The 21432-nt window shown below is 48.5% G+C and overlaps 1 protein-coding gene across 2 annotated transcripts in view; it reads left to right on the top strand.

Annotated features, from left to right (window-relative positions):
- Positions 1-21432, top strand: part of gcgra (glucagon receptor a) — a 185897-nt gene that overhangs the window by 38032 nt on the left and 126433 nt on the right. Inside the window, exons 1-2 of one of the 2 annotated variants that reach the window (XM_059653642.1) lie at positions 19333-19388; positions 20563-20719. In XM_059653642.1, the coding sequence (XP_059509625.1) occupies positions 20666-20719 (54 nt within the window). In that variant the 5' untranslated portion in view covers positions 19333-19388; positions 20563-20665. Of the gene's footprint in view, positions 1-19332; positions 19389-20562; positions 20720-21432 lie in introns of those variants that run through there. The other variant, XM_059653641.1, reaches the window with a different exon arrangement.

Below are 21432 nucleotides of genomic sequence, written 5' to 3'. Positions count from 1 at the left end.
AGGCGACCAGATCTAAACTGCTGCCGCCATGTGGTATTTCCCCTAGATATTTCCCCCCTGGTGTTTACCACCTCTAACACTGTCAGGTACTGGCTAAGGTCTGTATGAACGAGCTCACTGCTATTAATCCACCTTTCCCTGCGCATTGTCTTGGGCCTAACTTGTGGTGGGTGGTACCGGGTACGCCACCGTAGAGTATAGCGTTTGTGGGATGTGGGTTTCACAGGCTGGACAATGTTTATTGCCCGTCCCTAGTTGCCCTTGAACCCCTGCAGCCCACTTGCTGTGAGTTGACCTACAGTGCCCTTAAGGAGGGAATTCTAGGATTTTGACCCAGTGACAGTGACAGCTCAGGAGGGGCACTTGCAGGGGGTGGTATTCCCATGTATCTGCTGCCCTTGTCCTTCTAGACGGAAGTTGTTGTGGGTTCGGAAGGTGCTGCCTGAGGATCTTTGGTGAATTTCTTGTAGATAGCACAGAGATTATGGGAACTGCAGATGCTGGAGAATCTGAGATAACAAAGTGTGGAGCCTCTCCACCGAAGTTCTCCTCTATCCATCTTTGATCCGCCTCCCCCTCTGTCCCTATTTATTTCAGAACCCTCTTCCCCTCCCCCTTTTCTGATGAAGGGTCTAGGCCCGAAACGTCAGCTTTTGTGCTCCTGAGATGCTGCTTGGCCTGCTGTGTTCATCCAGCTTCACACTTTGTTATCTCGGATTCTCCAGCATCTGCAGTTCCTACTATCTTTGTAGAGAGTACACACTGCTGCGACTGAGCATCGGTGGTGGAGGGAGTGGATGCTTGTGAATGTGGTGCCAATCAAATAGGCTGCTTTGTCCTGGATGGTGTGAAGCTTCTTGAGCGTTGTTGGGGCTGCCCCCATCCAGGCAAGTGGGGATTATTCCATCACACTCCTGACTTGTGCCTTGTAGATGGTGGACAGGCTTTGGGGAGTCAGGAGGTGAGTTACTCACCACAGTATTCCCAGCCTGTGACAAGCTCTTGTAGGCAAAGTGTTTATGTGGTGAGCCCAAGTGAGTTTCTGGTCAATGATAGCGGATAACGTTGATAGTGGGGGATTCAGTGATGGTAACACCATTAAGTGTTAATGGGTAGGAGTTAGGCTGTTGATGGCCATAGCCTGGCATTTGTTTGGTGTGAAAGCTACTGAGATTCTTAGATAATGTTGCTTATTTAACTTAAAGTTTCCTGATTGCAATAAGTACAACTGCATTTGGTCATACATAGGACCTTAGGGAGCTTGTAAAGATACATTCTGTTCCCTCTGAAAACTGGAGTAGAACTCCTCATGTCTTACTCGCAGACTGTATGTGACAACAGGAGAATGGGTATATCCATTGTAGTATAGATGTAAACGTCAACAACATTACCATTAACAGCAGTTTGCAAGAATCAGCCTGTGTAATTTGGATAATCGCATTAAATAAAGCATCGTCAGGTTTATTTTATTGAAAGGAGCTCTGAGGTCTAGAGTGAGATTTTTTTCACACATTATAAACCTTTACAACTTCAGGGATGTGATGCACCATTTCAAATGATAAAGTATGTTTAAAATTGTCAGGTATACGTGACTGGAGAATTAGCAAACACAATTTCAGACCCAACCACTAAGGGTAAGCAAACCCTGGTCAAAACTATAGGCTGAAAAGAGATGAGAATGAGGTAGGTAACAGAGAGGTTTAGGGTCGCAGGCAGCTGAAGGCGCAGTAACTAATCGTGGAGCGTTGGGAATCAGGAATACTCAGAGGAAGATACTACTGAACCTCGAGTCACCACCCTTGCAGGCAGCACATTCACAAACACTGGGTTAAAAAAAAACATAACTTCCATTATACTTCAGAAGAATTCCTTGGGACAATTTGTATTTGACTCAGAGATAGTAGGAACTGCAGATGCTGGAGAATCCGAGATAACAAGGTGTGGAGCTGGATGAGCACAGCAGGCCAAGCAGCATCTTAGGAGCAGGAGAGCTGACGTTTCGGGCCTAGACCCTTCTAGGCCCGAAACATCAGTTTTCCTGCTCCTAAGATGCTGCTTGGCCTGCTGTGCTCATCCAGCTCTATGCCTTGTATTTGATTCAGTTTGCTTCTCTCAACACTTGACTCACCAGGTCAAGGCTAAGACATGGCTTTGAATGTCATTGTAACTGGAAGACAATCTTGGCTCTCATTTCTGAATGGGACGTGGAACATCGCTGCATAGACCAGCGTTTTATTGCCTGTCTGCTGTTGCCCCTTGACAAGTGGTGTTGAGCTGCCTACTTCAACCATTCGATGTAGCTAGACCCACAATGCCATTGGGAAGGGGATTCCAGGATTTTGATCCTGCAACAGTGAAGGAACGGTGATATATTTCCAAATTAGGATGGTGAATGATGTGGCTGGCAGTTTGCAGGGATGGTGTTCCTCTCCCAGCTGCCCTTGTCCTTCCAGATGAAGGTGCTCATGGGTTTGGAATATGCAGTTTGAGAAACATTGGGCGAATTTCTGCAGAGCATCTTGTCATTGGTTTGCACTGCTGCCACTGAAGGTCGGGATGGACATGGTGCTAATGAAGCAGATTGCTTCTAAAGGTGAAAATCCTGTAAGATATTGGAGCAGGATTAGGCCATTCTGCTTAATGAATCTGCTTCTCCATTCGGTCATGGCTGATATGCTTCTCAAATCCATTCCCCTGCCTTCTCCCTGTGACCCTCAATCCCCTCACGAATCAAGAAGCTATCTATCTCTGCCTGAGATATGTTCAATGACTTGGCCTCGGGAGCAATGAGTTCCACAGATTAACCACCCTCTGGCTGAAGAAATTCCTCCTCATCTCAGTTCGAAAGAGTTGTCCCTTCACCCTGAGTCTGGGCCCTTCGATCCTAGTCCCTCCTACAGGCCTAAACACCTTTTCCGACTCCAATCTATTCAGGCCTTTCAGTATTCGTAAGTTTCAATCAGATTCCCCCTCATCCTCCAAACTCCGAGTACAGGCCCAGAATCCTCAACCACTCCTCAAATCCTATATCATAGTGAAGCTGTGAATGCCTGGTAATGTAATCAAAATGGATACAGCGGCCCAAGGGCCTTTATCATTAAAGGATTTGGAACGAGGTATCAGTGTTGACTTTATGTGAGTCAGCTGCCCATCTGAAGCCAGCAGAGGTACTGAGAGAGGCTCAGTTCGAGCAGTGCAACTCCTGATGCCAAGAGGCTGAGTGCCAGGGACAGTTGTATCAGCTCTCTCGCTGCCAGGATACGTGTAGTTTCCCTCACTTTGAGACTGTTTTTGTCCTGGGCCAGTTTAACACAGCAACTTAAACCAGGTTAATGGAGTGACAACAGTCAGGGTTGAAAGAAATTCCTTTTTACCTCCTGACTACATGGTAAAATTAGTTGTTCCTGGGGAGGCAGCACCAGGTGTTGACAGTGAGACCGGGAGTAGGTGGTACCGGGTGTTAGCAGTGAGGCCGGGAGTAGGTGGCACTGGGTGTTAGCAGTGAGACCGGGAGTAGGTGGCACCGAGTGTTAGCAGTGAGACCGGGAGTAGGTGGCACTGGGTGTTAGCAGTGAGACCGGGAGTAGGTGGTACCAGGTGTTAGCGGTGAGGCCGGGAGTAGGTGGCACCGAGTGTTAGCAGTGAGGCCGGGAGTAGGTGGCACCGAGTGTTAGCAGTGAGGCTGGGAGTAGGTGGCACTGGGTGTTAGCAGTGAGACCGGGAGTAGCTGGCACTGGGTGTTAGCAGTGAGACCGGGAGTAGGTGGCACCGAGTGTTAGCAGTGAGGCCGGGAGTAGGTGGCACCGGGTGTTAGCAGTGAGACCGGGAGTAGGTGGCACCGGGTGTTAGCGGTGAGACCGGGAGTAGGTGGCACCGGGTGTTAGCAGTGAGGCCGGGAGTAGGTGGCACCGGGTGTTAGCGGTGAGACCGGGAGTAGGTGGCACCGGGTGTTAGCAGTGAGGCCGGGAGTAGGTGGCACCGGGTGTTGACAGTGAGACCAGGAGTAGGTGGCACTGGGTATTAGCAGTGAGAGCAGGAGTCGGTGGCACCGGGTGTTAGCAGTGAGGCCGGGAGTAGGTGGTACCGGGTGTTGACAGTGAGACCGGGAGTAGGTGGCACTGGGTATTAGCAGTGAGAGCAGGAGTCGGTGGCACCGGGTGTTAGCAGTGAGGCCGGGAGTAGGTGGTACCGGGTGTTGACAGTGAGACCGGGAGTAGGTGGCACCGGGTGTTAGCAGTGAGACCGGGAGTAGGTGGCACCGGGTGTTAGCAGTGAGACCGGGAGTAGGTGGCACCGAGTGTTAGCAGTGAGGCCGGGAGTAGGTGGCACTGGGTGTTAGCAGTGAGACCGGGAGTAGGTGGTACCGGGTGTTGACAGTGAGACCGGGAGTAGGTGGCACCGGGTGTTAGCAGTGAGACCGGGAGTAGGTGGCACCGAGTGTTAGCAGTGAGGCCGGGAGTAGGTGGCACTGGGTGTTAGCAGTGAGACCGGGAGTAGGTGGCACCGAGTGTTAGCAGTGAGGCCGGGAGTAGGTGGCACTGGGTGTTAGCAGTGAGACCGGGAGTAGGTGGCACCGGGTGTTAGCAGTGAGGCCGGGAGTAGGTGGCACCGGGTGTTGACAGTGAGACCAGGAGTAGGTGGCACCGGGTGTTAGCAGTGAGACCGGGAGTAGGTGGTACCGGGTGTTGACAGTGAGACCGGGAGTAGGTGGCACCGGGTGTTAGCGGTGAGGCCGGGAGTAGGTGGCACCGGGTGTTGACAGTGAGACCAGGAGTAGGTGGCACTGGGTATTAGCAGTGAGAGCAGAAGTCGGTGGCACCAGGTGTTAGCAGTGAGGCCGGGAGTAGGTGGTACCGGGTGTTGACAGTGAGACCGGGAGTAGGTGGCACCGGGTGTTAGCAGTGAGACCGGGAGTACGTGGTACCGGGTGTTAGCAGTGAGGCCGGGAGTAGGTGGTACCAGGTGTTAACAGTGAGACCGGGAGTAGGTGGCACTGGGTGTTAGCGGTGAGACCGGGAGTAGGTGGCACTGGGTGTTAGCAGTGAGACCGGGAGTAGGTGGCACTGGGTGTTAGCGGTGAGGCCGGGAGTAGGTGGCACTGGGTGTTAGCGGTGAGACCGGGAGTAGGTGGCACTGGGTGTTAGCAGTGAGACCGGCAGTAGGTGGCATCAGGTGTGGAGTAGGTGGCACTGGTCAAAAGTGGTGAGGGTGGGGGTGCGTTTCAGCCCAAAGTTGGGGGCAGTTGAGCCCTTGTGAGGCTGCAAACCCAACATGGCCAGGTGCTCATGGAGTATTGCGTTGAATTATTAACTGTGTTTGTTTGTGTTTCTATTTTTAAGTAAGAATGACCGTAATGTTTAACATTTTAACTTTGTTTTCTTTAGTTTTCTTGCACTGCACCATGATCCTGTGCCTTTGTACTAAGATGGTATCATACATTGTGACTTGTAAAGTTCTCCCTGTGCTCGTGGCATTACATGTGACAACAAACCATATCTAATTCAGTTCAGTTCAGTTAACTGATAAACTACTTGAGCATGTTATCTCTAAAGTACTGAGTGTAAGATACATCTGCTCCCTTTGAAAGCTGCGATCAAACTCCTCATGACTATCCACAGACTGTGTGTGTAACATTAGGAGAGTGGGTATGGCTAATATAATATGAATATTAACCCCTTCAGCAACATAATTGTGAGTAGAGGCCTCACTTATTCAGCTGTGGAGTGCGCAGAATCAGTGAACACCTTGGAAATTCAGTATTCATCACTCCTATTAGTTCACTGGAGAAATAATGGGGCATTTCACTCCAGTGTTGTGGCTTTGAGCCCCACATTGCATAACAGATTACTTTTTGAATAATTCTCAATTTCAAAATATGTTTCTATTGTTTTTTTTTGGTGACACATTAATAGATTATAAATTGAAAGTCTGAGGCAAAACTGATATCCTTCGTTGCCAACACAATTGCAAAATAGACCTGGATTTGTGCCAGAATTAATTTGTCATTGCTATTTAGTTTCATGATTCCTTTATTTATGGTTAAATATAATTCCTGTGCAATCGTACTTCTCCCAATGGTGCTGCATTTATGTCTTTATTTTCTCCATAAAGAAATGGGGAGCTTCTTCTCTAATCCGGATGGAATATTGCTAACTGTGATTCCCCTCCTAGCATCGGAGCAGCAGCAAACAGAGACAGGATCTCCAAATCCATAATGAACAAGTTCAGTTTGTAAATGGGATTTCTCCCAAGAGGAGGTAGCTCACAACCATGAGATTTTGTCATTTTAAGGAGTAGAAAGGAAAGACTATGTTTAGAGTAAGTAAGCAGTTTTGTTGAATGCTGGTAATTTAGCTATTTGAAGCGAAATATAAAGTTAAATGCTGAAACAAGAGGCAAATATATAAGATTGCATGTGTTGTGAGTGTGTCTTTGTGTTTGTGTGTGTTTGTGTGTGTACGCGCGCGTGTGTATGTGTGTGCGTGAGTGTGTTTGTGTGTGTGTTTGTAAGTGGCAAAAGAAGTAAAACATAAGAAAAAAGTCTTTTACACAATGAGTGTTTGGAATCTGGAATGTACAGCTTGAGACTGGTGGAACAAAAACAGAAGTTGCTGGAAAAGCTCAGCAGGTCTGGCAGCATCTGTGGAGGAGAAAACAGAGTTAACATTTTGGGTCTGGTGACCCTTCCTCAGAACTGTTGGTGGCTGGGAAAACGTCAGTTTATATGCAGAAAATAGGGAGGTTGGGGGTTAGGGAGTAAACAATAGGACAGAGCCCAAAAAAAGGACTAGTGTACACCACAGAGACTGGTGGTGGTAGGTTCAACCAACGGTTTCAAAAGGAAATTGGATCATTATCTGAGAGGAAAATTGTTGCAGTGATAAAAGGTGTGAGTGGCATTAGCTTCGATACCCTCACAGGGAGCTAACATGGGTACAATGGGCCAAAGGGCCACCTTCCATGTTGTAACCAGTCTATAATTCAATGATAGATTGGTGACAAAGGAGCTCTGACTGAGTATATTAGCTGAAAGATACAATCACAGGGATTGTATAATGGATGGCCATATGTCTGTCTCTTGACTTGTGGAACTCTTGACCAGAGAAGGCTGTGGGGGCCAAGTCATTAAATGCTTTCAAGAAAAAATCAACTTTGAGATTTTAAAGGCATTGGAGGGGATGCGGAGAAAGTGGGAATGAGATATTGAGATAGAGGAGCAGCAGGGAGCCTATTTCTGCACCTAGCTTCTGTCTGTCTCTCTGTTTCCATTTGTCACTGTGCAGATCCTGACGGTGACTCTGTCCCAACTTGTTCACCTGAAATCTTCAACAGCTGAGTTTGTCCCTTTCCAGTGTTAACCACTAACAGTCGCTATTAACAGCTATTCACCCTCCCAGCCCAATGGTTATCCATTAATTTGTCTGTCCGACTGTTCCTCTCTCTCTTTGGGCTCTATCCACACCTATTGTGTACTCACCACCCCCTTCCCCCCCTCCCCATCTTCTGCATAAACACCGACATTTTCCCAGCGACCATCAGTTCTGAGGAAGGGTCGCTTGACCTGAAGCATTAACTCCAACTTCTCTCTACAGACAATGCCAGATCGGCTGAGCTTTGTCAGCAATTTCTGTTCTAGTTTGGTGTGACTCAGTTCTTCCTTGGCACCCCGTCTCCCCCCACCCTCACCCCTCCGACAATCTTTTCTTCAGTGAGTGTCCCAACCTCTGAGCTAGGAAGGACAGGGTTCAAATTCCACCTGGCACCATAAAGGTGTGATACCCTGTCTGACCAGACTCAGCGGAAAATGTGAATGGGTTCTTTGGGTTCACCCAACAGAAGCTTGTTGCTTCAAGCTTCTTCCCCACTCCTTAACTCTGATCGGCTGTGTTAAATTACAGAACCATCCTCCTCAAGATATAAAGCAGAGGTGGATTCTGGCTGGGATCTACAGGGAGACGCCCCGTTGCGCTGTCCTCTGATCACCTCTTCTTTAAAAGGCTGGGGCTGTTTCAGATGGAATGGGTCACCATCCATCACACTGTGGTGTCTCTTTATCACAGCCTGCCTGCCTGACCCCAGAAACACAGGCAAACACTCCCTCTGCCTTGCTCTTGGCTCATGTTCTCTATGCAGGAGATTTCAAAGTGACACAAACAAATGGATTTATTTGACAAGCTCGCTGCTTTGCAACCAGAGCTGCACTTCATACTGTTAAAAAGCCGGACAGTAATGTACACAACTTAGCAAAGCCATTAATTGCCACTTGACCCAGTCAGATCTATGGAAAAGATCAGGAACCGACCAGAATAGCTCAGTCAGGTAAACAGACTGGAGAGTTACAGCATCTGGAACTCTGTCCTGGAGAACTGAGAGTTCAGTCCACACTCTCCCGAGGTTTTGCTGCTGTTACAGGGTGACAACCGTAGGGACATGCATTGCTGCATCGATCAAGACAGGGGGAACTGAGACCCCATTGCCCCAGGGGAAAGACAGGGGGAACTGAGACCCCATTGCCCCAGGGGAAAGACAGGGGGAACTGCGATCCCATTGCCCCAGGGGAAAGACAGGGGGAACTGAGACCCCATTGCCCCAGGGAAAGACAGGGGGAACTGAGACCCCATTGCCCCAGGGAAAGACAGGGGGAACTGAGACCCCATTGCCCCAGGGGAAAGACAGGGGGAACTGAGACCCCATTGCCCCAGGGGAAAGACAGGGGGTACTGAGACCCCATTGCCCCAGGGGAAAGACAGGCGGTACTGAGACCCCATTGCCCCAGGGTAAAGACAGGGGGAACTGAGACCCCATTGCCCCAGGGGAAAGACAGGGGGAACTGAGACCCCATTGCCCCAGGGTAAAGACAGGGGGAACTGAGACCCCATTGCCCCAGGGGAAAGACAGGGGGAACTGCGATCCCATTGCCCCAGGGAAAGACAGGGGGAACTGAGACCCCATTGCCCCAGGGAAAGACAGGGGGAACTGAGACCCCATTGCCCTGGGGAAAGACAGGGGGAACTGAGACCCCATTGCCCCAGGGGAAAGACAGGGGGAACTGAGACCCCATTGCCCCAGGGAAAGACACAGGGAACTGAGACCCCATTGCCCTGGGGAAAGACAGGGGGAACTGAAACCCCATTGCCCCAGGGGAAAGACAGGGGGAACTGAGACCCCATTGCCCCAGGGAAAGACAGGGGGAACTGAGACCCCATTGCCCTGGGGAAAGACAGGGGGAACTGAGACCCCATTGCCCCAGGGGAAAGACAGGGGGAACTGAGACCCCATTGCCCCAGGGAAAGACAGGGGTAACTGAGACCCCATTGCCCCAGGGGAAAGACAGGGGGAACTGAGACCCCATTGCCCCAGGGGAAAGACAGTGGGAACTGAGACCCCATTGCCCTGGGGAAAGACAGGGGGTACTAAGACCCCATTGCCCCAGGGGAAAGACAGGGGGAACTCAGACCCCATTGTCCCAGGGGAAAGACAGGGGGAACTGAGACCCCGTTGCCCCAGGGGAAAGACAGGGTGAACTGAGACCCCATTGCCCTGGGGAAAGACGGGGGGAACTGAGACCCCATTGCCCTGGGGAAAGACAGGGGGATCTGAGACCCCATTGCCCCAGGGGAAAGACAGGAGGAGCTGAGACCCCATTGCCCTGGAGAAAGACAGGGGGAACTGAGACCCCATTGCCCTGGGGAAAGACAGGGGGAACTGAGACCCCATTGCCCTGGGGAAAGACAGGGGGAACTGAGACCCCATTGCCCCAGGGGAAAGACAGGGGGAACTGAGACCCCATTGCCCCAGTGGAAAGACAGGGGGAACTGAGACCCCATTGCCCTGGGGAAAGACAGGGGGAACGGAGACCCCATTGCCCCAGGGGAAAGACAGGGGGAACTGAGACCCCATTGCCCCAGGGGAAAGACAGGGGGAACTGAGACCCTATTGCCCCAGGGGAAAGACAGGGGGAACTGAGACCCCATTGCCCCAGGGAAAGACAGGGGGAACTGAGACCCCGTTGCCCCAGGGGAAAGACAGGGGGAACTGAGACCCCATTGCCCCAGGGGAAAGACAGGGGGAACTGAGACCCCATTGCCCTGGGGAAAGACACGGGGAACTGAGACCCCATTGCCCCGGGGAAAGACAGGGGGAACTGAGACCCCATTGCCCCAGGGGAAAGACAGGGGGAACTGAGACCCCATTGCCCCAGGGGAAAGACAGGGGGAACTGAGACTCCATTGCCCCAGGGGAAAGACAGGGGGAACTGAGACTCCATTGCCCTGGGGAAAGACAGGGGGAACTGAGACCCCATTGCCCCAGGGGAAAGACAGGGGGAACTGAGACTCCATTGCCCCGGGGAAAGACAGGGGGAACTGAGACCCCATTGCCCCAGGGAAAGACAGGGGGAACTGAGACCCCATTGCCCCAGGGGAAAGACAGGGGGAACTGAGACCCCATTGCCCCAGGGAAAGACAGGGGGAACTGAGACCCCATTGCCCCAGGGGAAAGACAGGGGGAACTGAGACCCCATTGCCCCAGGGGAAGGACAGGGGGAACTGAGACCCCATTGCCCCAGGGGAAAGACAGGGGGAACTGAGACCCCATTGCCCCAGGGGAAAGACAGGGGGAACTGAGACCCCATTGCCCTGGGGAAAGACAGGGGGAACTGAGACCCCATTGCCCCAGGGAAAGACAGGGGGAACTGAGACCCCATTGCCCCAGGGGAAAGACAGGGGGAACTGAGACCCCATTGCCCCGGGGAAAGACAAGGGGAACTGAGACCCCATTGCCCCAGGGGAAAGACAGGGGGAACTGCGATCCCATTGCCCTGGGGAAAGACAGGGGGAACTGAGACCCCATTGCCCTGGGGAAAGACAGGGGGAACTGAGACTCCATTGCCCCAGGGAAAGACAGGGGGAACTGAGACCCCATTGCCCCAGGGAAAGACAGGGGGAACTGAGACCCCATTGCCCCAGGGGAAAGACAGGGGGAACTGAGACCCCATTGCCCCAGGGGAAAGACAGGGGGAACTGAGACCCCATTGCCCCAGGGGAAGGACAGGGGGAACTGAGACCCCATTGCCCTGGGGAAAGACAGGGGGAACTGAGACCCCATTGCCCCAGGGGAAAGACAGGGGGAACTGAGACCCCATTGCCCCAGGGGAAAGACAGGGGGAACTGAGACCCCATTGCCCCAGGGAAAGACAGGGGGAACTGAGACCCCATTGCCCCAGGGGAAAGACAGGGGGAACTGAGACCCCATTGCCCCGGCGAAAGACAAGGGGAACTGAGACCCCATTGCCCCAGGGGAAAGACAGGGGGAACTGCGATCCCATTGCCCTGGGGAAAGACAGGGGGAACTGAGACCCCATTGCCCCAGGGGAAAGACAGTGGGAACTGCGATCCCATTGCCCCAGGGGAAAGACAGGGGGTACTAAGACCCCATTGCCCCAGGGGAAAGACAGGGGGAACTGAGACCCCATTGTCCCAGGGGAAAGACAGGGGGAACTGAGACCCCGTTGCCCCAGGGGAAAGACAGGGTGAACTGAGACCCCATTGCCCTGGGGAAAGACGGGGGAACTGAGACCCCATTGCCCCAGGGGAAAGACAGGGGGAACTGAGACCCCATTGCCCCAGGGGAAAGACAGGGGGAACTGCGACCCCATTGCCCTGGGGAAAGTCAGGGGGAACTGAGCCCCCATTGCCCCAGGGTAAAGACAGGGGGAACTGAGACCCCATTGTCCCAGGGTAAAGACAGGGGGAACTGAGACCCCATTGCCCCAGGGGTACAGAGAGAGGGTGATGGAGGTCCCGTTGCCCCTGGTGTACAGAGAGAGGATGAATTGAGGTCCCATTGCCCCTGGTGTACAGAGAGAGGGTGAATTGAGGTCCCATTGCCCCTGGTGTACAGAGAGAGGGTGAATTGAGGTCCCATTGCCTCTGGTGCACAGAGAGAGGGTGAATTGAGGTCCCATTGCCCCTGGTGTACAGAGTGAGGGTGAATTGAGGTCCCATTGCCCCTGGTGTACAGAGAGAGGTTGAATTGAGGTCCTGGTGCAGGCCCATAACTTCTTGAAAGTGGATTCTCAGGTAGGCAGGTGAAGGCGGTGTTTGGTATGCTTCCCTTTTTCAGTCAGTGCATTGAGTATAGGAGTTGGGAGGGTCATGTTGCAGCTGTACAGGACATTGGTTCGGCCACATTCGGAATACTGCGTGCAATTCTAGCCTCCCTGCTGTAGGAAAGATGTTGCTGTACCTGAACGGGTTCAGAAATGATTTACAAGGATATTGCCGGGACCGGACGGTTTGAGCTACAGGGAGAGGCTGAGTAGATTGAAATAGATAGATTTTGAAACATCAGCCTTTCTGCTCCTCTGATGCTACTGGCCTGTTGTGTTCATCCAGATTCACACCGTGTTATCTCAGGTCCTAGCGTTGGACAGAATTTCTATCTCCAGTGAGTTGAGGAACAGGAAGAGTAGGTTACTCTGGGGGTCTGATGCACAGGTAATGCAGTAAGTTTGGGAAAGTAGCTTGAGAAACTGTCAAGGCCCCACAGAGAGAAACCTTCCATGAAACTCACTAAAGTTGACACTTTGCAAATTTTCTGTAGGATTCAGTTTCCAGTGAGTGGAATCTGGCAAGTGAGGATCAGTCTGTTCCAGGTGTAGACTCTTGAGGTCATTTTCCACATCAGGCTTCCATCTAAATGGAGGGTACATCGAGAGGGTGGAAAGAGAGATGAAGGGCACTTGCAGGACTTCCTGATGGGGGCAATTCTAGTCACAGGGCCAGAAACCTCAACGTATACCCTGGTTCAAGAAGCTCTAGTGGTTGCAATGAATTGCCAACTCTTCTTTCCAATTTGCAGAAGTATCATCGCTCTAGAATAAGGCAAGATGCAGGTGATGTCACACCAAGATGAGTATGAATCAGAGTCACCTCCGGTTCAGTGCCTGTTACTTTTTTTCATGTCTGCAGAAGAACGTACTATTGGCTTTCATCAACTTCATTCAAATGCTGCAAATTACTGAGGGTTTGGAAGCCTTTTTAATTATTTGGGTATCCCAGATCACTTACAATGGCAAATCATGGTACAATGCTAGCATTGACTTTCTTACTGTTAAGTAAATGCATGCCCCATTGTTGTGCAATGTGGATTGATAAAATTATTTCTCATTAATCAATTGCCATTGATCACTTCATTGTTATCCAAAGAATGGCCATTGTTGATGTGGACCACAGCATATCGAGGATTTAGCATTGAGTTTAACAATTTCAGCACATGAACATCCCCTTCCACACCCACACTATAATCGGCTTTCAGTACAGCCAGTGTCAGTTCTAGTACATCTGTACAGGACATTCGTTCAGCCACTTTTGAAATACTGCATTTAATTATGGTCTCCCTGTTTTAGGGAGGACGTTGTGAAACTTGAAAGGGCTCAGAAAAGATTTACAAGTACGTTGCCAGGGTTGGAGGGTTTGAGCTACAGGGAGAGACTGAATAGGCCGGGGCTATTTTCCCTGGAGCGTCAGAGGCCAAGGGGTGACCTAATAGAGGTTTATATAATCATGAGGGGCCTGGACAGGGTAAATAACCAAGATCTTTTTCACAGGGCAAGGTAGCCCAAAACTAGAGGGTGTAGGTTTAAGGTGAGAAGGGAAAGATTTAAATGGGATGCAAGGGAAACTTTTTCATGCAGAGAATGCTGCGTGTGTATGGAATGAGCTGCCAGAGGAAGTGGTGGAGGCTGGTACAATTACAGCATTTAAAAGGCATCTGGATGGGTACATGAATAGGAAACGTTTAGAGGGATATGGACCAAATGCTAACAAATAGGGCTAGATTAATTTTTATATCTGGTTGGCATGGCTGAGTTGGACTGGGAGGGTCTGTTTCATGCTATACAGCTCTACCACTCTATAACCCATTACCACCTACTCATCGCCTCTATAGTCACGTATCTAGTTTCTCCTTTTCCCTGGTTTATTCTCAGCGATCCCTTTGCTAGGCTAGCCTTTTTCTGCCTCTTTCTCTCTGGGCTTCCTCTCCAGTTACCTGCTCATTCCTCATCCCCTCCGAACCCCCATCGTCACCGGAAACACCTTCATTTCCTAGCTGCTATCGGTTCTGAGGAAGGGTCACCGAATTTGAAACGTTAACTCTGTTTTCTCGTCACGGCTGCTGCTGGGCCTGCTGAGTTCCTCCAGCGATTTGTGTTTTATTCCCACCTGAACTCAGAGTTCTAGCCAATGTGATCCAGCTGACAGAGCCAAGAAAACAGTATTTATCCTACGTCCCAATATTCTTTCTAATTTTTGGACCTTTTAATGAATGCCTTTCTTGGGATGTGGGACAAAGCCGACATTTGTTGCCACCTACAGAACTGCGATTGCTGAATTGCTAAATCTTCCCAGTGTTACCTTTTTGTTTATTGCACTCTCTGTGCCTGATTTTAAAGGATTGCTTACCCTGAGGCATTTTCTTACTCTCAAAATACATTTAAAATTCCACCACCAGTCTTCGCATCATTCACTTGCTTTGCTTTGTCCTTACAGCTCTGCTATTTTTGTATCCATTGGGCTTCTCTATATTTCTTTTCCCTTTACTAATTAGTAATTAGCCCACTAATTAGTTCTATATTTCTTCTCCCCTAGTGTTCTCTACACCAGCTTGCAATAACACAATGCAGACATATGTGGATCAGTGTAACCGACTCCAAAGGTAAAATCGTCATCATAGCTTTCCTTGGCATTTTAATTTTATGTTGCCTCTTATCTCCAATAATAGCCTGATGTTACAAGTAAAGGTTTTGCTCTTCAAAGGCATATATTTGTGTTAGAAACCTCTCACTGTTTTCCGCGATGGTTTCTTGTTGGCAGTTCAATGCAGTTTAACATTGTTTAGCTTGTGCTGCATTCTGTGGAAGTCAGCCTCACTTAACTTTATAACCTTGGTTCACATGTGATCCTTCTCCTTCTTGAACTCCGCGTCAAATTCTGTCATCTCATGGTCTCTGTTTACCAGATGCTCCCCTATTGTCAGTTACTCATTCATTCAGGCTGGTTACACATCACCAAATCTAGTGCGGCCTGCTCCCATCTCAGCACTAACACATTTTGTTTGAGAAGATCGTCCTGGAAGCATTCAAGAAACCCATTGAGCTACACCGAGGATTAGCCAGTCAATGTGAAAATTAAAAATTTCTTGTGATGACGATTTTACCTTTGGAGTCGGTTACACTGATCCACATATGTCTGCATTGTGTTACTGCAAGCTGGTGTAGAGAACACTTGGCAGCTCCCAAGTGATTTGTTTATGGGAATTGGATTTAGTTAACAATCCCCTACTCTACCCTGCTGTGCAGGTCTGTTTTCTTGTAATATTTAACCTCGTCAAATTTTTCAACCCGCTTCTATTACTTTATTTGTGTGTGTTATTAATTCTGATGCTGTCATTTGGACGGGAATTATTTATAGCTCCTCTTATACTATGTTTTTTGCTTCCCATCTCTTTCCTTTTCCCATTTTTAAGGTCATCAATTTTTTCGTTGCCTCTAGACAGAAACTCTGCAGTAAAAATCAGGAAAACTGCAAATGCTATAAATCAGAGACAAAAGCAGGAATTGCTGGAAGTTCTGAGGAAGGGTCGCTTAACCTGAAACATTAACTCTGATTTCTCTCCACAGGGGCTGCCAGACCTGCTGAACTTTTCCTGCAATTTCTGTTTTTGTTTCAGAAACTCCGCGTGTTGGTAATGTCAAATGTTGCAGATATTTTCCTGATTAATCTGTCCAGAGGTGCTGTGGCACATCTTTGGGGTAGGTGGGACTGAAACCTGGATCTCCTGACTCAGGGGTACGGACCCTACCACTGTGCCACAAAAGCCCATTTGCTATATGTACGCTTTGGTACATTAATAGTACATTAGTTATATTTGTGAAGATAGATTGGTGAAAAATGTTGTCTCGTGAGATATTAGAACCACCTACAAGGAGAGATTGATAGTGTAAGAGAGACTTCCTGTTTTTGAGAGACTGCTGCCTACTGTAATTTGGTTTTGTTGATCAAATTGATTTATTTAAAATGGTGTAAAAGAGACGCTGCTGTGTTGGTCAGTAAGAAGTAGATCAATGTAATGCTGCATCCTGTAGATGTACCTATTGTCAGGAACAATTTCCTATTTCATCAAATAGTTTGGGATCAATGCCACACGTTACAAACCTTGTATCCAACCCTACATCCTTTGGCATGTGGGTATACCCAGTACCCTCTATTGCAAACCTCATGCGTTCTCCAAGATTTCTTGGCAATCATTTGCTTCTGTCATTGTCCCCATGGCTGTTAACATTTGTCTAACCTCTAACGTGAGGTTACAGTCTTACAGTCCTGCCGAAGATGAGCAAGGTCTGTTGACCTGTTAGTCTATCTCTACTGAAGGACTCAAAGGTTTACCCACTGTGCTATCCACCTGCGTCCAACCAACACAATTTCAATTGGGTCGCTAACGTCAGGGCATTTGTTATTCCTGAAGTACAGATGGGGATCGTTCCCTGTTAGGGAGACAGATGTCATTGCCCAGGCAGAATGTAGTTCCATCAGGACTGGATAATTTTTCTAACCTCATCAGAACTCTTCAATGTGCTGCCGCTGCGTCGGTCCTTGTAGAATGCCTTTGAAGTGCAAAGCCCAGCTTGTTTGACATGCCCTGGCAAGCCACTCAGTTGTATCAATCCGCAACTGAAGGAGAAAGTAGGCCTGAGGTTAGGCTCAGAGAGAGTGGGATACAAGATAAACGCCTGCTTTGGAACAACCTTCACACTGCAAATTTTTAAAATATATTTCTCTGTGTATTGCATTTTTTGTCGCACCTGTTTGCTTTGTTTACAGCCTTTAGCCTCGATGCCACCTCTCTATAGAACTAGCTTCAAACCTGTGGGTCAGTCTGTAAGAACATGATTTAGCAGATGGCTTTGTTTTCCATCCTCTTCATGCCAAATCAGCAAATCACCTCGTAAACCCAGTCTCACTTTTTCCTGTCACATGACAGTGGGATCCAAGAGCAAGTGCCACCGGCCACTGAGCCATTCCCTGAGAAAACTGACAGCTCTGATGGAAGGCACAAACTCGACCTGAAGCACAGCTGAAGGGAATTCCAACAAATAAACACAGGAGGAAAGTGTACGCATTCCAGAAACCAAACAGCGACACAGAGCGAAGTTTGAGTTTTGGATAAGAGCAGAAACTAACTGACCCATGTTTCTGAGATAATGGGAACTGCAGATGCTGGAGAAGCCAAGATAATAAAGTGTAAAGCTGGATGAACACAGCAGGCTGAGCAGCATCTCAGGAGCACAAAAGCTGACGTTTCGGGCCTAGACCCTTCAACTCCATGCTCTGCTATTTCAACCCATGTTTCTTGTGCATGTGGTGGATCATGAAATTCCCAGGAAGGAGCAGTTGGGCCTTAGGGCTGTGTCCATCTCCTCTTTGTTGTGTTTTCATTGTGAGCTGGCTGAATAATGAAACAGCATGCCTGCAGTAAAGTGGGCTGGCAGGCCAGATACAACACTCAACTGACCATCACAGCAATTTGGAATCTAGCAGATTATAACCTGATGGTGCCTTAATTACAAGAGTAACGCTGACACTGTATATTTTGTTGTTTTTCTTTAAAGCCGCAGGGGAAAGCAAACAAAGATGCAAGGGGGTCAGTTAGCTCAGGGAGCTGGACGGCTGGTTTGTGACGCAGAGTGACACGAGCAGCATGGGTTCAATTCCCGCACCAGCAGTCATTACCTCTCCTTCTCAGCCTTTCCACTCACCTGAGACTTGGTGACCTTCAGATTAAACCATGAGCACCCCCTCTCCCCCTCTCCCTCTCTCCCTGCCTTAAAGGGACCTGGACAAGCAAAGAGGCTGGTAGGAATGGGAATTGGTTTGGTGTTTGGCATTTGGACAAGCTGGTGACTGATGCACCATAAGCTCAGGGAGTGTGAGATTGTAACTAGGGAGAATGGAGGAGTAGATGCTTTGATAAGTGAGGGGTTAGTAAACGTTACCAGGGTCAGCTGGCCAAATGCTAATTTGATGCAGTGTTTTGGCAACAGGATGGGTCCAATTCTGTACCAGCTGGGTTACCAAGAGAACTGTCCTTGCCCACTTGTGTCTCTCCAATGAGAGGGTGGTCCTCCTAGACCATGACAGCTTGTAATGAACATTGATATTTAGGGGTAATTGGGCATCCTAGTACATGGATCACAGGAGATGAACGTATGGGAACAGAAAGTAGGAGGCATGTTAGATTTAATTGCAAGAGGACTAGAGAGCAAGGGTAAGGAAGTTTTATTGTATGGGGCTTTGGTGAGGCTACCCCTGGAATAGCTTGGAAGGAGAGCAGTGAAGGTTCATCAGATTGAAGACAGCATGGTGGCTCAGCGCCAGGGACTTGAGTTCAATTCCTGCCTCAGGTGACTGTCTGTGTGGAGTTTGCACATTCTCCTTGTGTCTGCATGGGTTTCCACCAGTGCTCTGCTTTCCTCCCAATGTCCAAAGATGTATGTGGATTGGCAATGCTAAATTGTCCCATTGTGTCCAGGGATATGCATGCTGAATAAGTTAGTAAAGGATATGGGGATAGGGTAGGGGGCTGAGTCTGGGTTGGATGCTCTTTGGAAGGGGACCAGTGCATACTCAATGGGTCAAATGGCCTCTTTCTGCACTATGGGGATTCTATGATAACCTGAGAGATAAGCGGGTTGGCCAATGATGTAAATTTGAGTCAAATAGGCCTATGCCGTAAGTTTAGAAGAATGGGAGGTGATGACATTGAAATGTACACAATTATAGAGATAGAACATAGAACACTACAGCACAGTTACAGGACCTTCAGCCCTCGATGTTGCGCAGACCTGTGAAGCCCGTCTAACCTACAGTATTCCACTATTATCCATCTGTTTATCCAATGACCATTTAAATGCCCTCAAACTTGGCAAGTCTATGATACTTGAAATGGTCAATACTGTACAGCAGTTTCCGATGGCAGGGGAGCCCAGAACATCAGGGTAAGCAATTGGCTGATTTGGACTCAGATGAAAAAGTCCTCACTCAACATTGTGAATCCTTGAAATTCTTTAGCCCAGAGAGTTGTGAATGTCCAGTCACTGAAGTATATTCAAGGCAGATGCAGAGAAATTTTGGAAGACCATGGGAATGAAGGGATATGCAGATGGGATGTGAAATTGCCTTCTGAAAGTCGTTCTTGGATCTTTGCTTCCATCACCTTTCCAGGCAGCACCATCCATGCTCCTTGTTTGTATTTGGAATATCGGGAGTCTGCAAGAAGAGAGAACTGAGCATAAAATCAGATCAGCCATGATCCTACTGCATAGCAGAGTAAGCTCATAGGGCCGAGTGGCCTATTCTTTTTAACTGTTCATACGCTAGATACTCTTTGAGTAAAACCATCTCTCCTCATTGCGCTGCTGATCGTTTCGACCACTCTCATCGAATCGATGTTAACAAATCAGCGACTCTCCTCCCACGTTGGCAACAAATTTTCTCTATTTATTCCAGCAAAGAACTTTATGATTTTGAGCACTTTCAATAAAATCCCTCTATCTGTTCTTCACTCAAAGGAGAACAGTTCTGGCCCTCTTTGCTCGCTCTGCGGAACTGAAGCCCCTCATTCCCTCCACCATTCCGGCCAATTTCTACACTCCTCTGCACTTTCCCTGCAGTCTAGCTACCCTCCCTACAGTGAGCTGCTAAGAATTCAAATGGAGCTGGGACATTGGGAATTTGTCATTGCAAACAGCAATTGAGAGCAAGGGAAACGTTTCAGCCAGCCTGGGAGGAATCTTTCAGAAGTGAGTTTTCATCAAAAATGAGGTGGTTAGTTGAGGAAAGATAGCTTAGTATTCTGCACTGCTGATCTCAGGGAAGGCCAACGAGTCAGTTTGGAATCGATGGGCTGAATGACCTCCTTCTAAGCCAAAATGTAATTCAACAATTAATGCCTACCCCCCCACCCCACTTCTCTCCTTCACTCATTTATTTATCAAGCCTTGTCTTAAATGTGATACTCAAATGTAGTGCCCAGTCTCAATCAAAGAAACCCAGAGATTTATCTAAATTTGATCCATCAAATTAGTACTTTCAGAACTGGCAATACGGTATAAATTAGCACTTTGCAAATATTGTGTTGCAGTTCATTATAAATTAATATGTTGCTAACATTGTACTTTTCAGCACAATGTAAATTTGCAAGCAATTAGCTAACATTGTATTTCAGTATGCTGAAAATTAGTAAGCGAATGTCACCTACTCTTCATGAGAGTAGCTATATAAAGTTGAAACATTATCTTGCTCTCTCCCCATGATGCTGCCTGACCAACTGGGATTTCCAACATTTTTTGTTTTCAGTACAGATCCCAGCATCTGTAGTAATTTGCTCCTACTGTGTAAATTAGTTCTTTGCTAACAGCGTGTAACAGCGCAGTTTATCCATGCTGCTGCCATTTACTGTAGATAGATGTTGTTTGACTGCCCTGTGGTTCCTGTCTTGCAGTGGCGATGCTAACAGCTTCTAAACCCTCAGCCACTCCACGTGAGCACTGAGCATTGCAGGACACCCTCAGATGCACCAATGATTTCAGCAGCACTTCAGAGGCATGTCACAAGCTCGATTCTTTATTCTCCTTGTACCACTGTCCATGAATTTTCAGGTAAGAGCATCATCTTTATCCAAAACAGCCTCTTGCCTGTTGAAAACTTGCTGTTTAGCTGCGTGTTACTTCTGTGATGCCTGACAAGGTTTGGTGGTCATGTGTGTTCATTGTGTGTCAACTTAACACAGTGTCTTTAAATAATGTGAATCGTGCCTGCCAATGGTTATTTCTTTAATATTTATTCTCTGGATGTGGGTCATTTATTTCAACGATCTTGGAAAGCTATGGGGAATAATCAAACTGACCCTGTTGATAACCGAACAGAGAGCAAAGGTTGTGTTAAAATACGAGGCAAGCTCACACAACTTTCTTGGAAATTCAGGTGGCGATTTGATCGAAGTTTTCAAGGTGTTAAAAGGGAACACATCAGGGATAAATTGAGTCAGATTATTTTTCCCTGGTTAGGATATCCAGGATCAGGAAAGAGTGTAAAACTTAGACCCAGATCTTTTGGGAGTGAAAGTACACACAGATGTTTTACTCGTTCTTGGGATATGGGCCATGCTGTCCAGGCCAACACTTATTGCCCAATCCTGATTTCCAGAGGGCTGTTAAGATTCCAGCACATTGCTGTGGGTCTGGAGTCACATATAGGCCAGACCAGGTAAGGATAGCAGCTTTGCTTTGCTGAGGGACATTAGTGAACTAGATTGGTCTTTTCACAAAACCTGGTAGAAGTTTGGACTCCCCCTCCACAAAGACCAATTGAT

The sequence above is a fragment of the Stegostoma tigrinum genome, chromosome 22 (genome assembly GCF_030684315.1).
Source record: "Stegostoma tigrinum isolate sSteTig4 chromosome 22, sSteTig4.hap1, whole genome shotgun sequence".
Classification (NCBI taxonomy): domain Eukaryota; kingdom Metazoa; phylum Chordata; class Chondrichthyes; order Orectolobiformes; family Stegostomatidae; genus Stegostoma; species Stegostoma tigrinum.
Note: the sequence above shows the minus strand (reverse complement) of the source record. Positions and strands in the feature narration are given on the sequence as shown.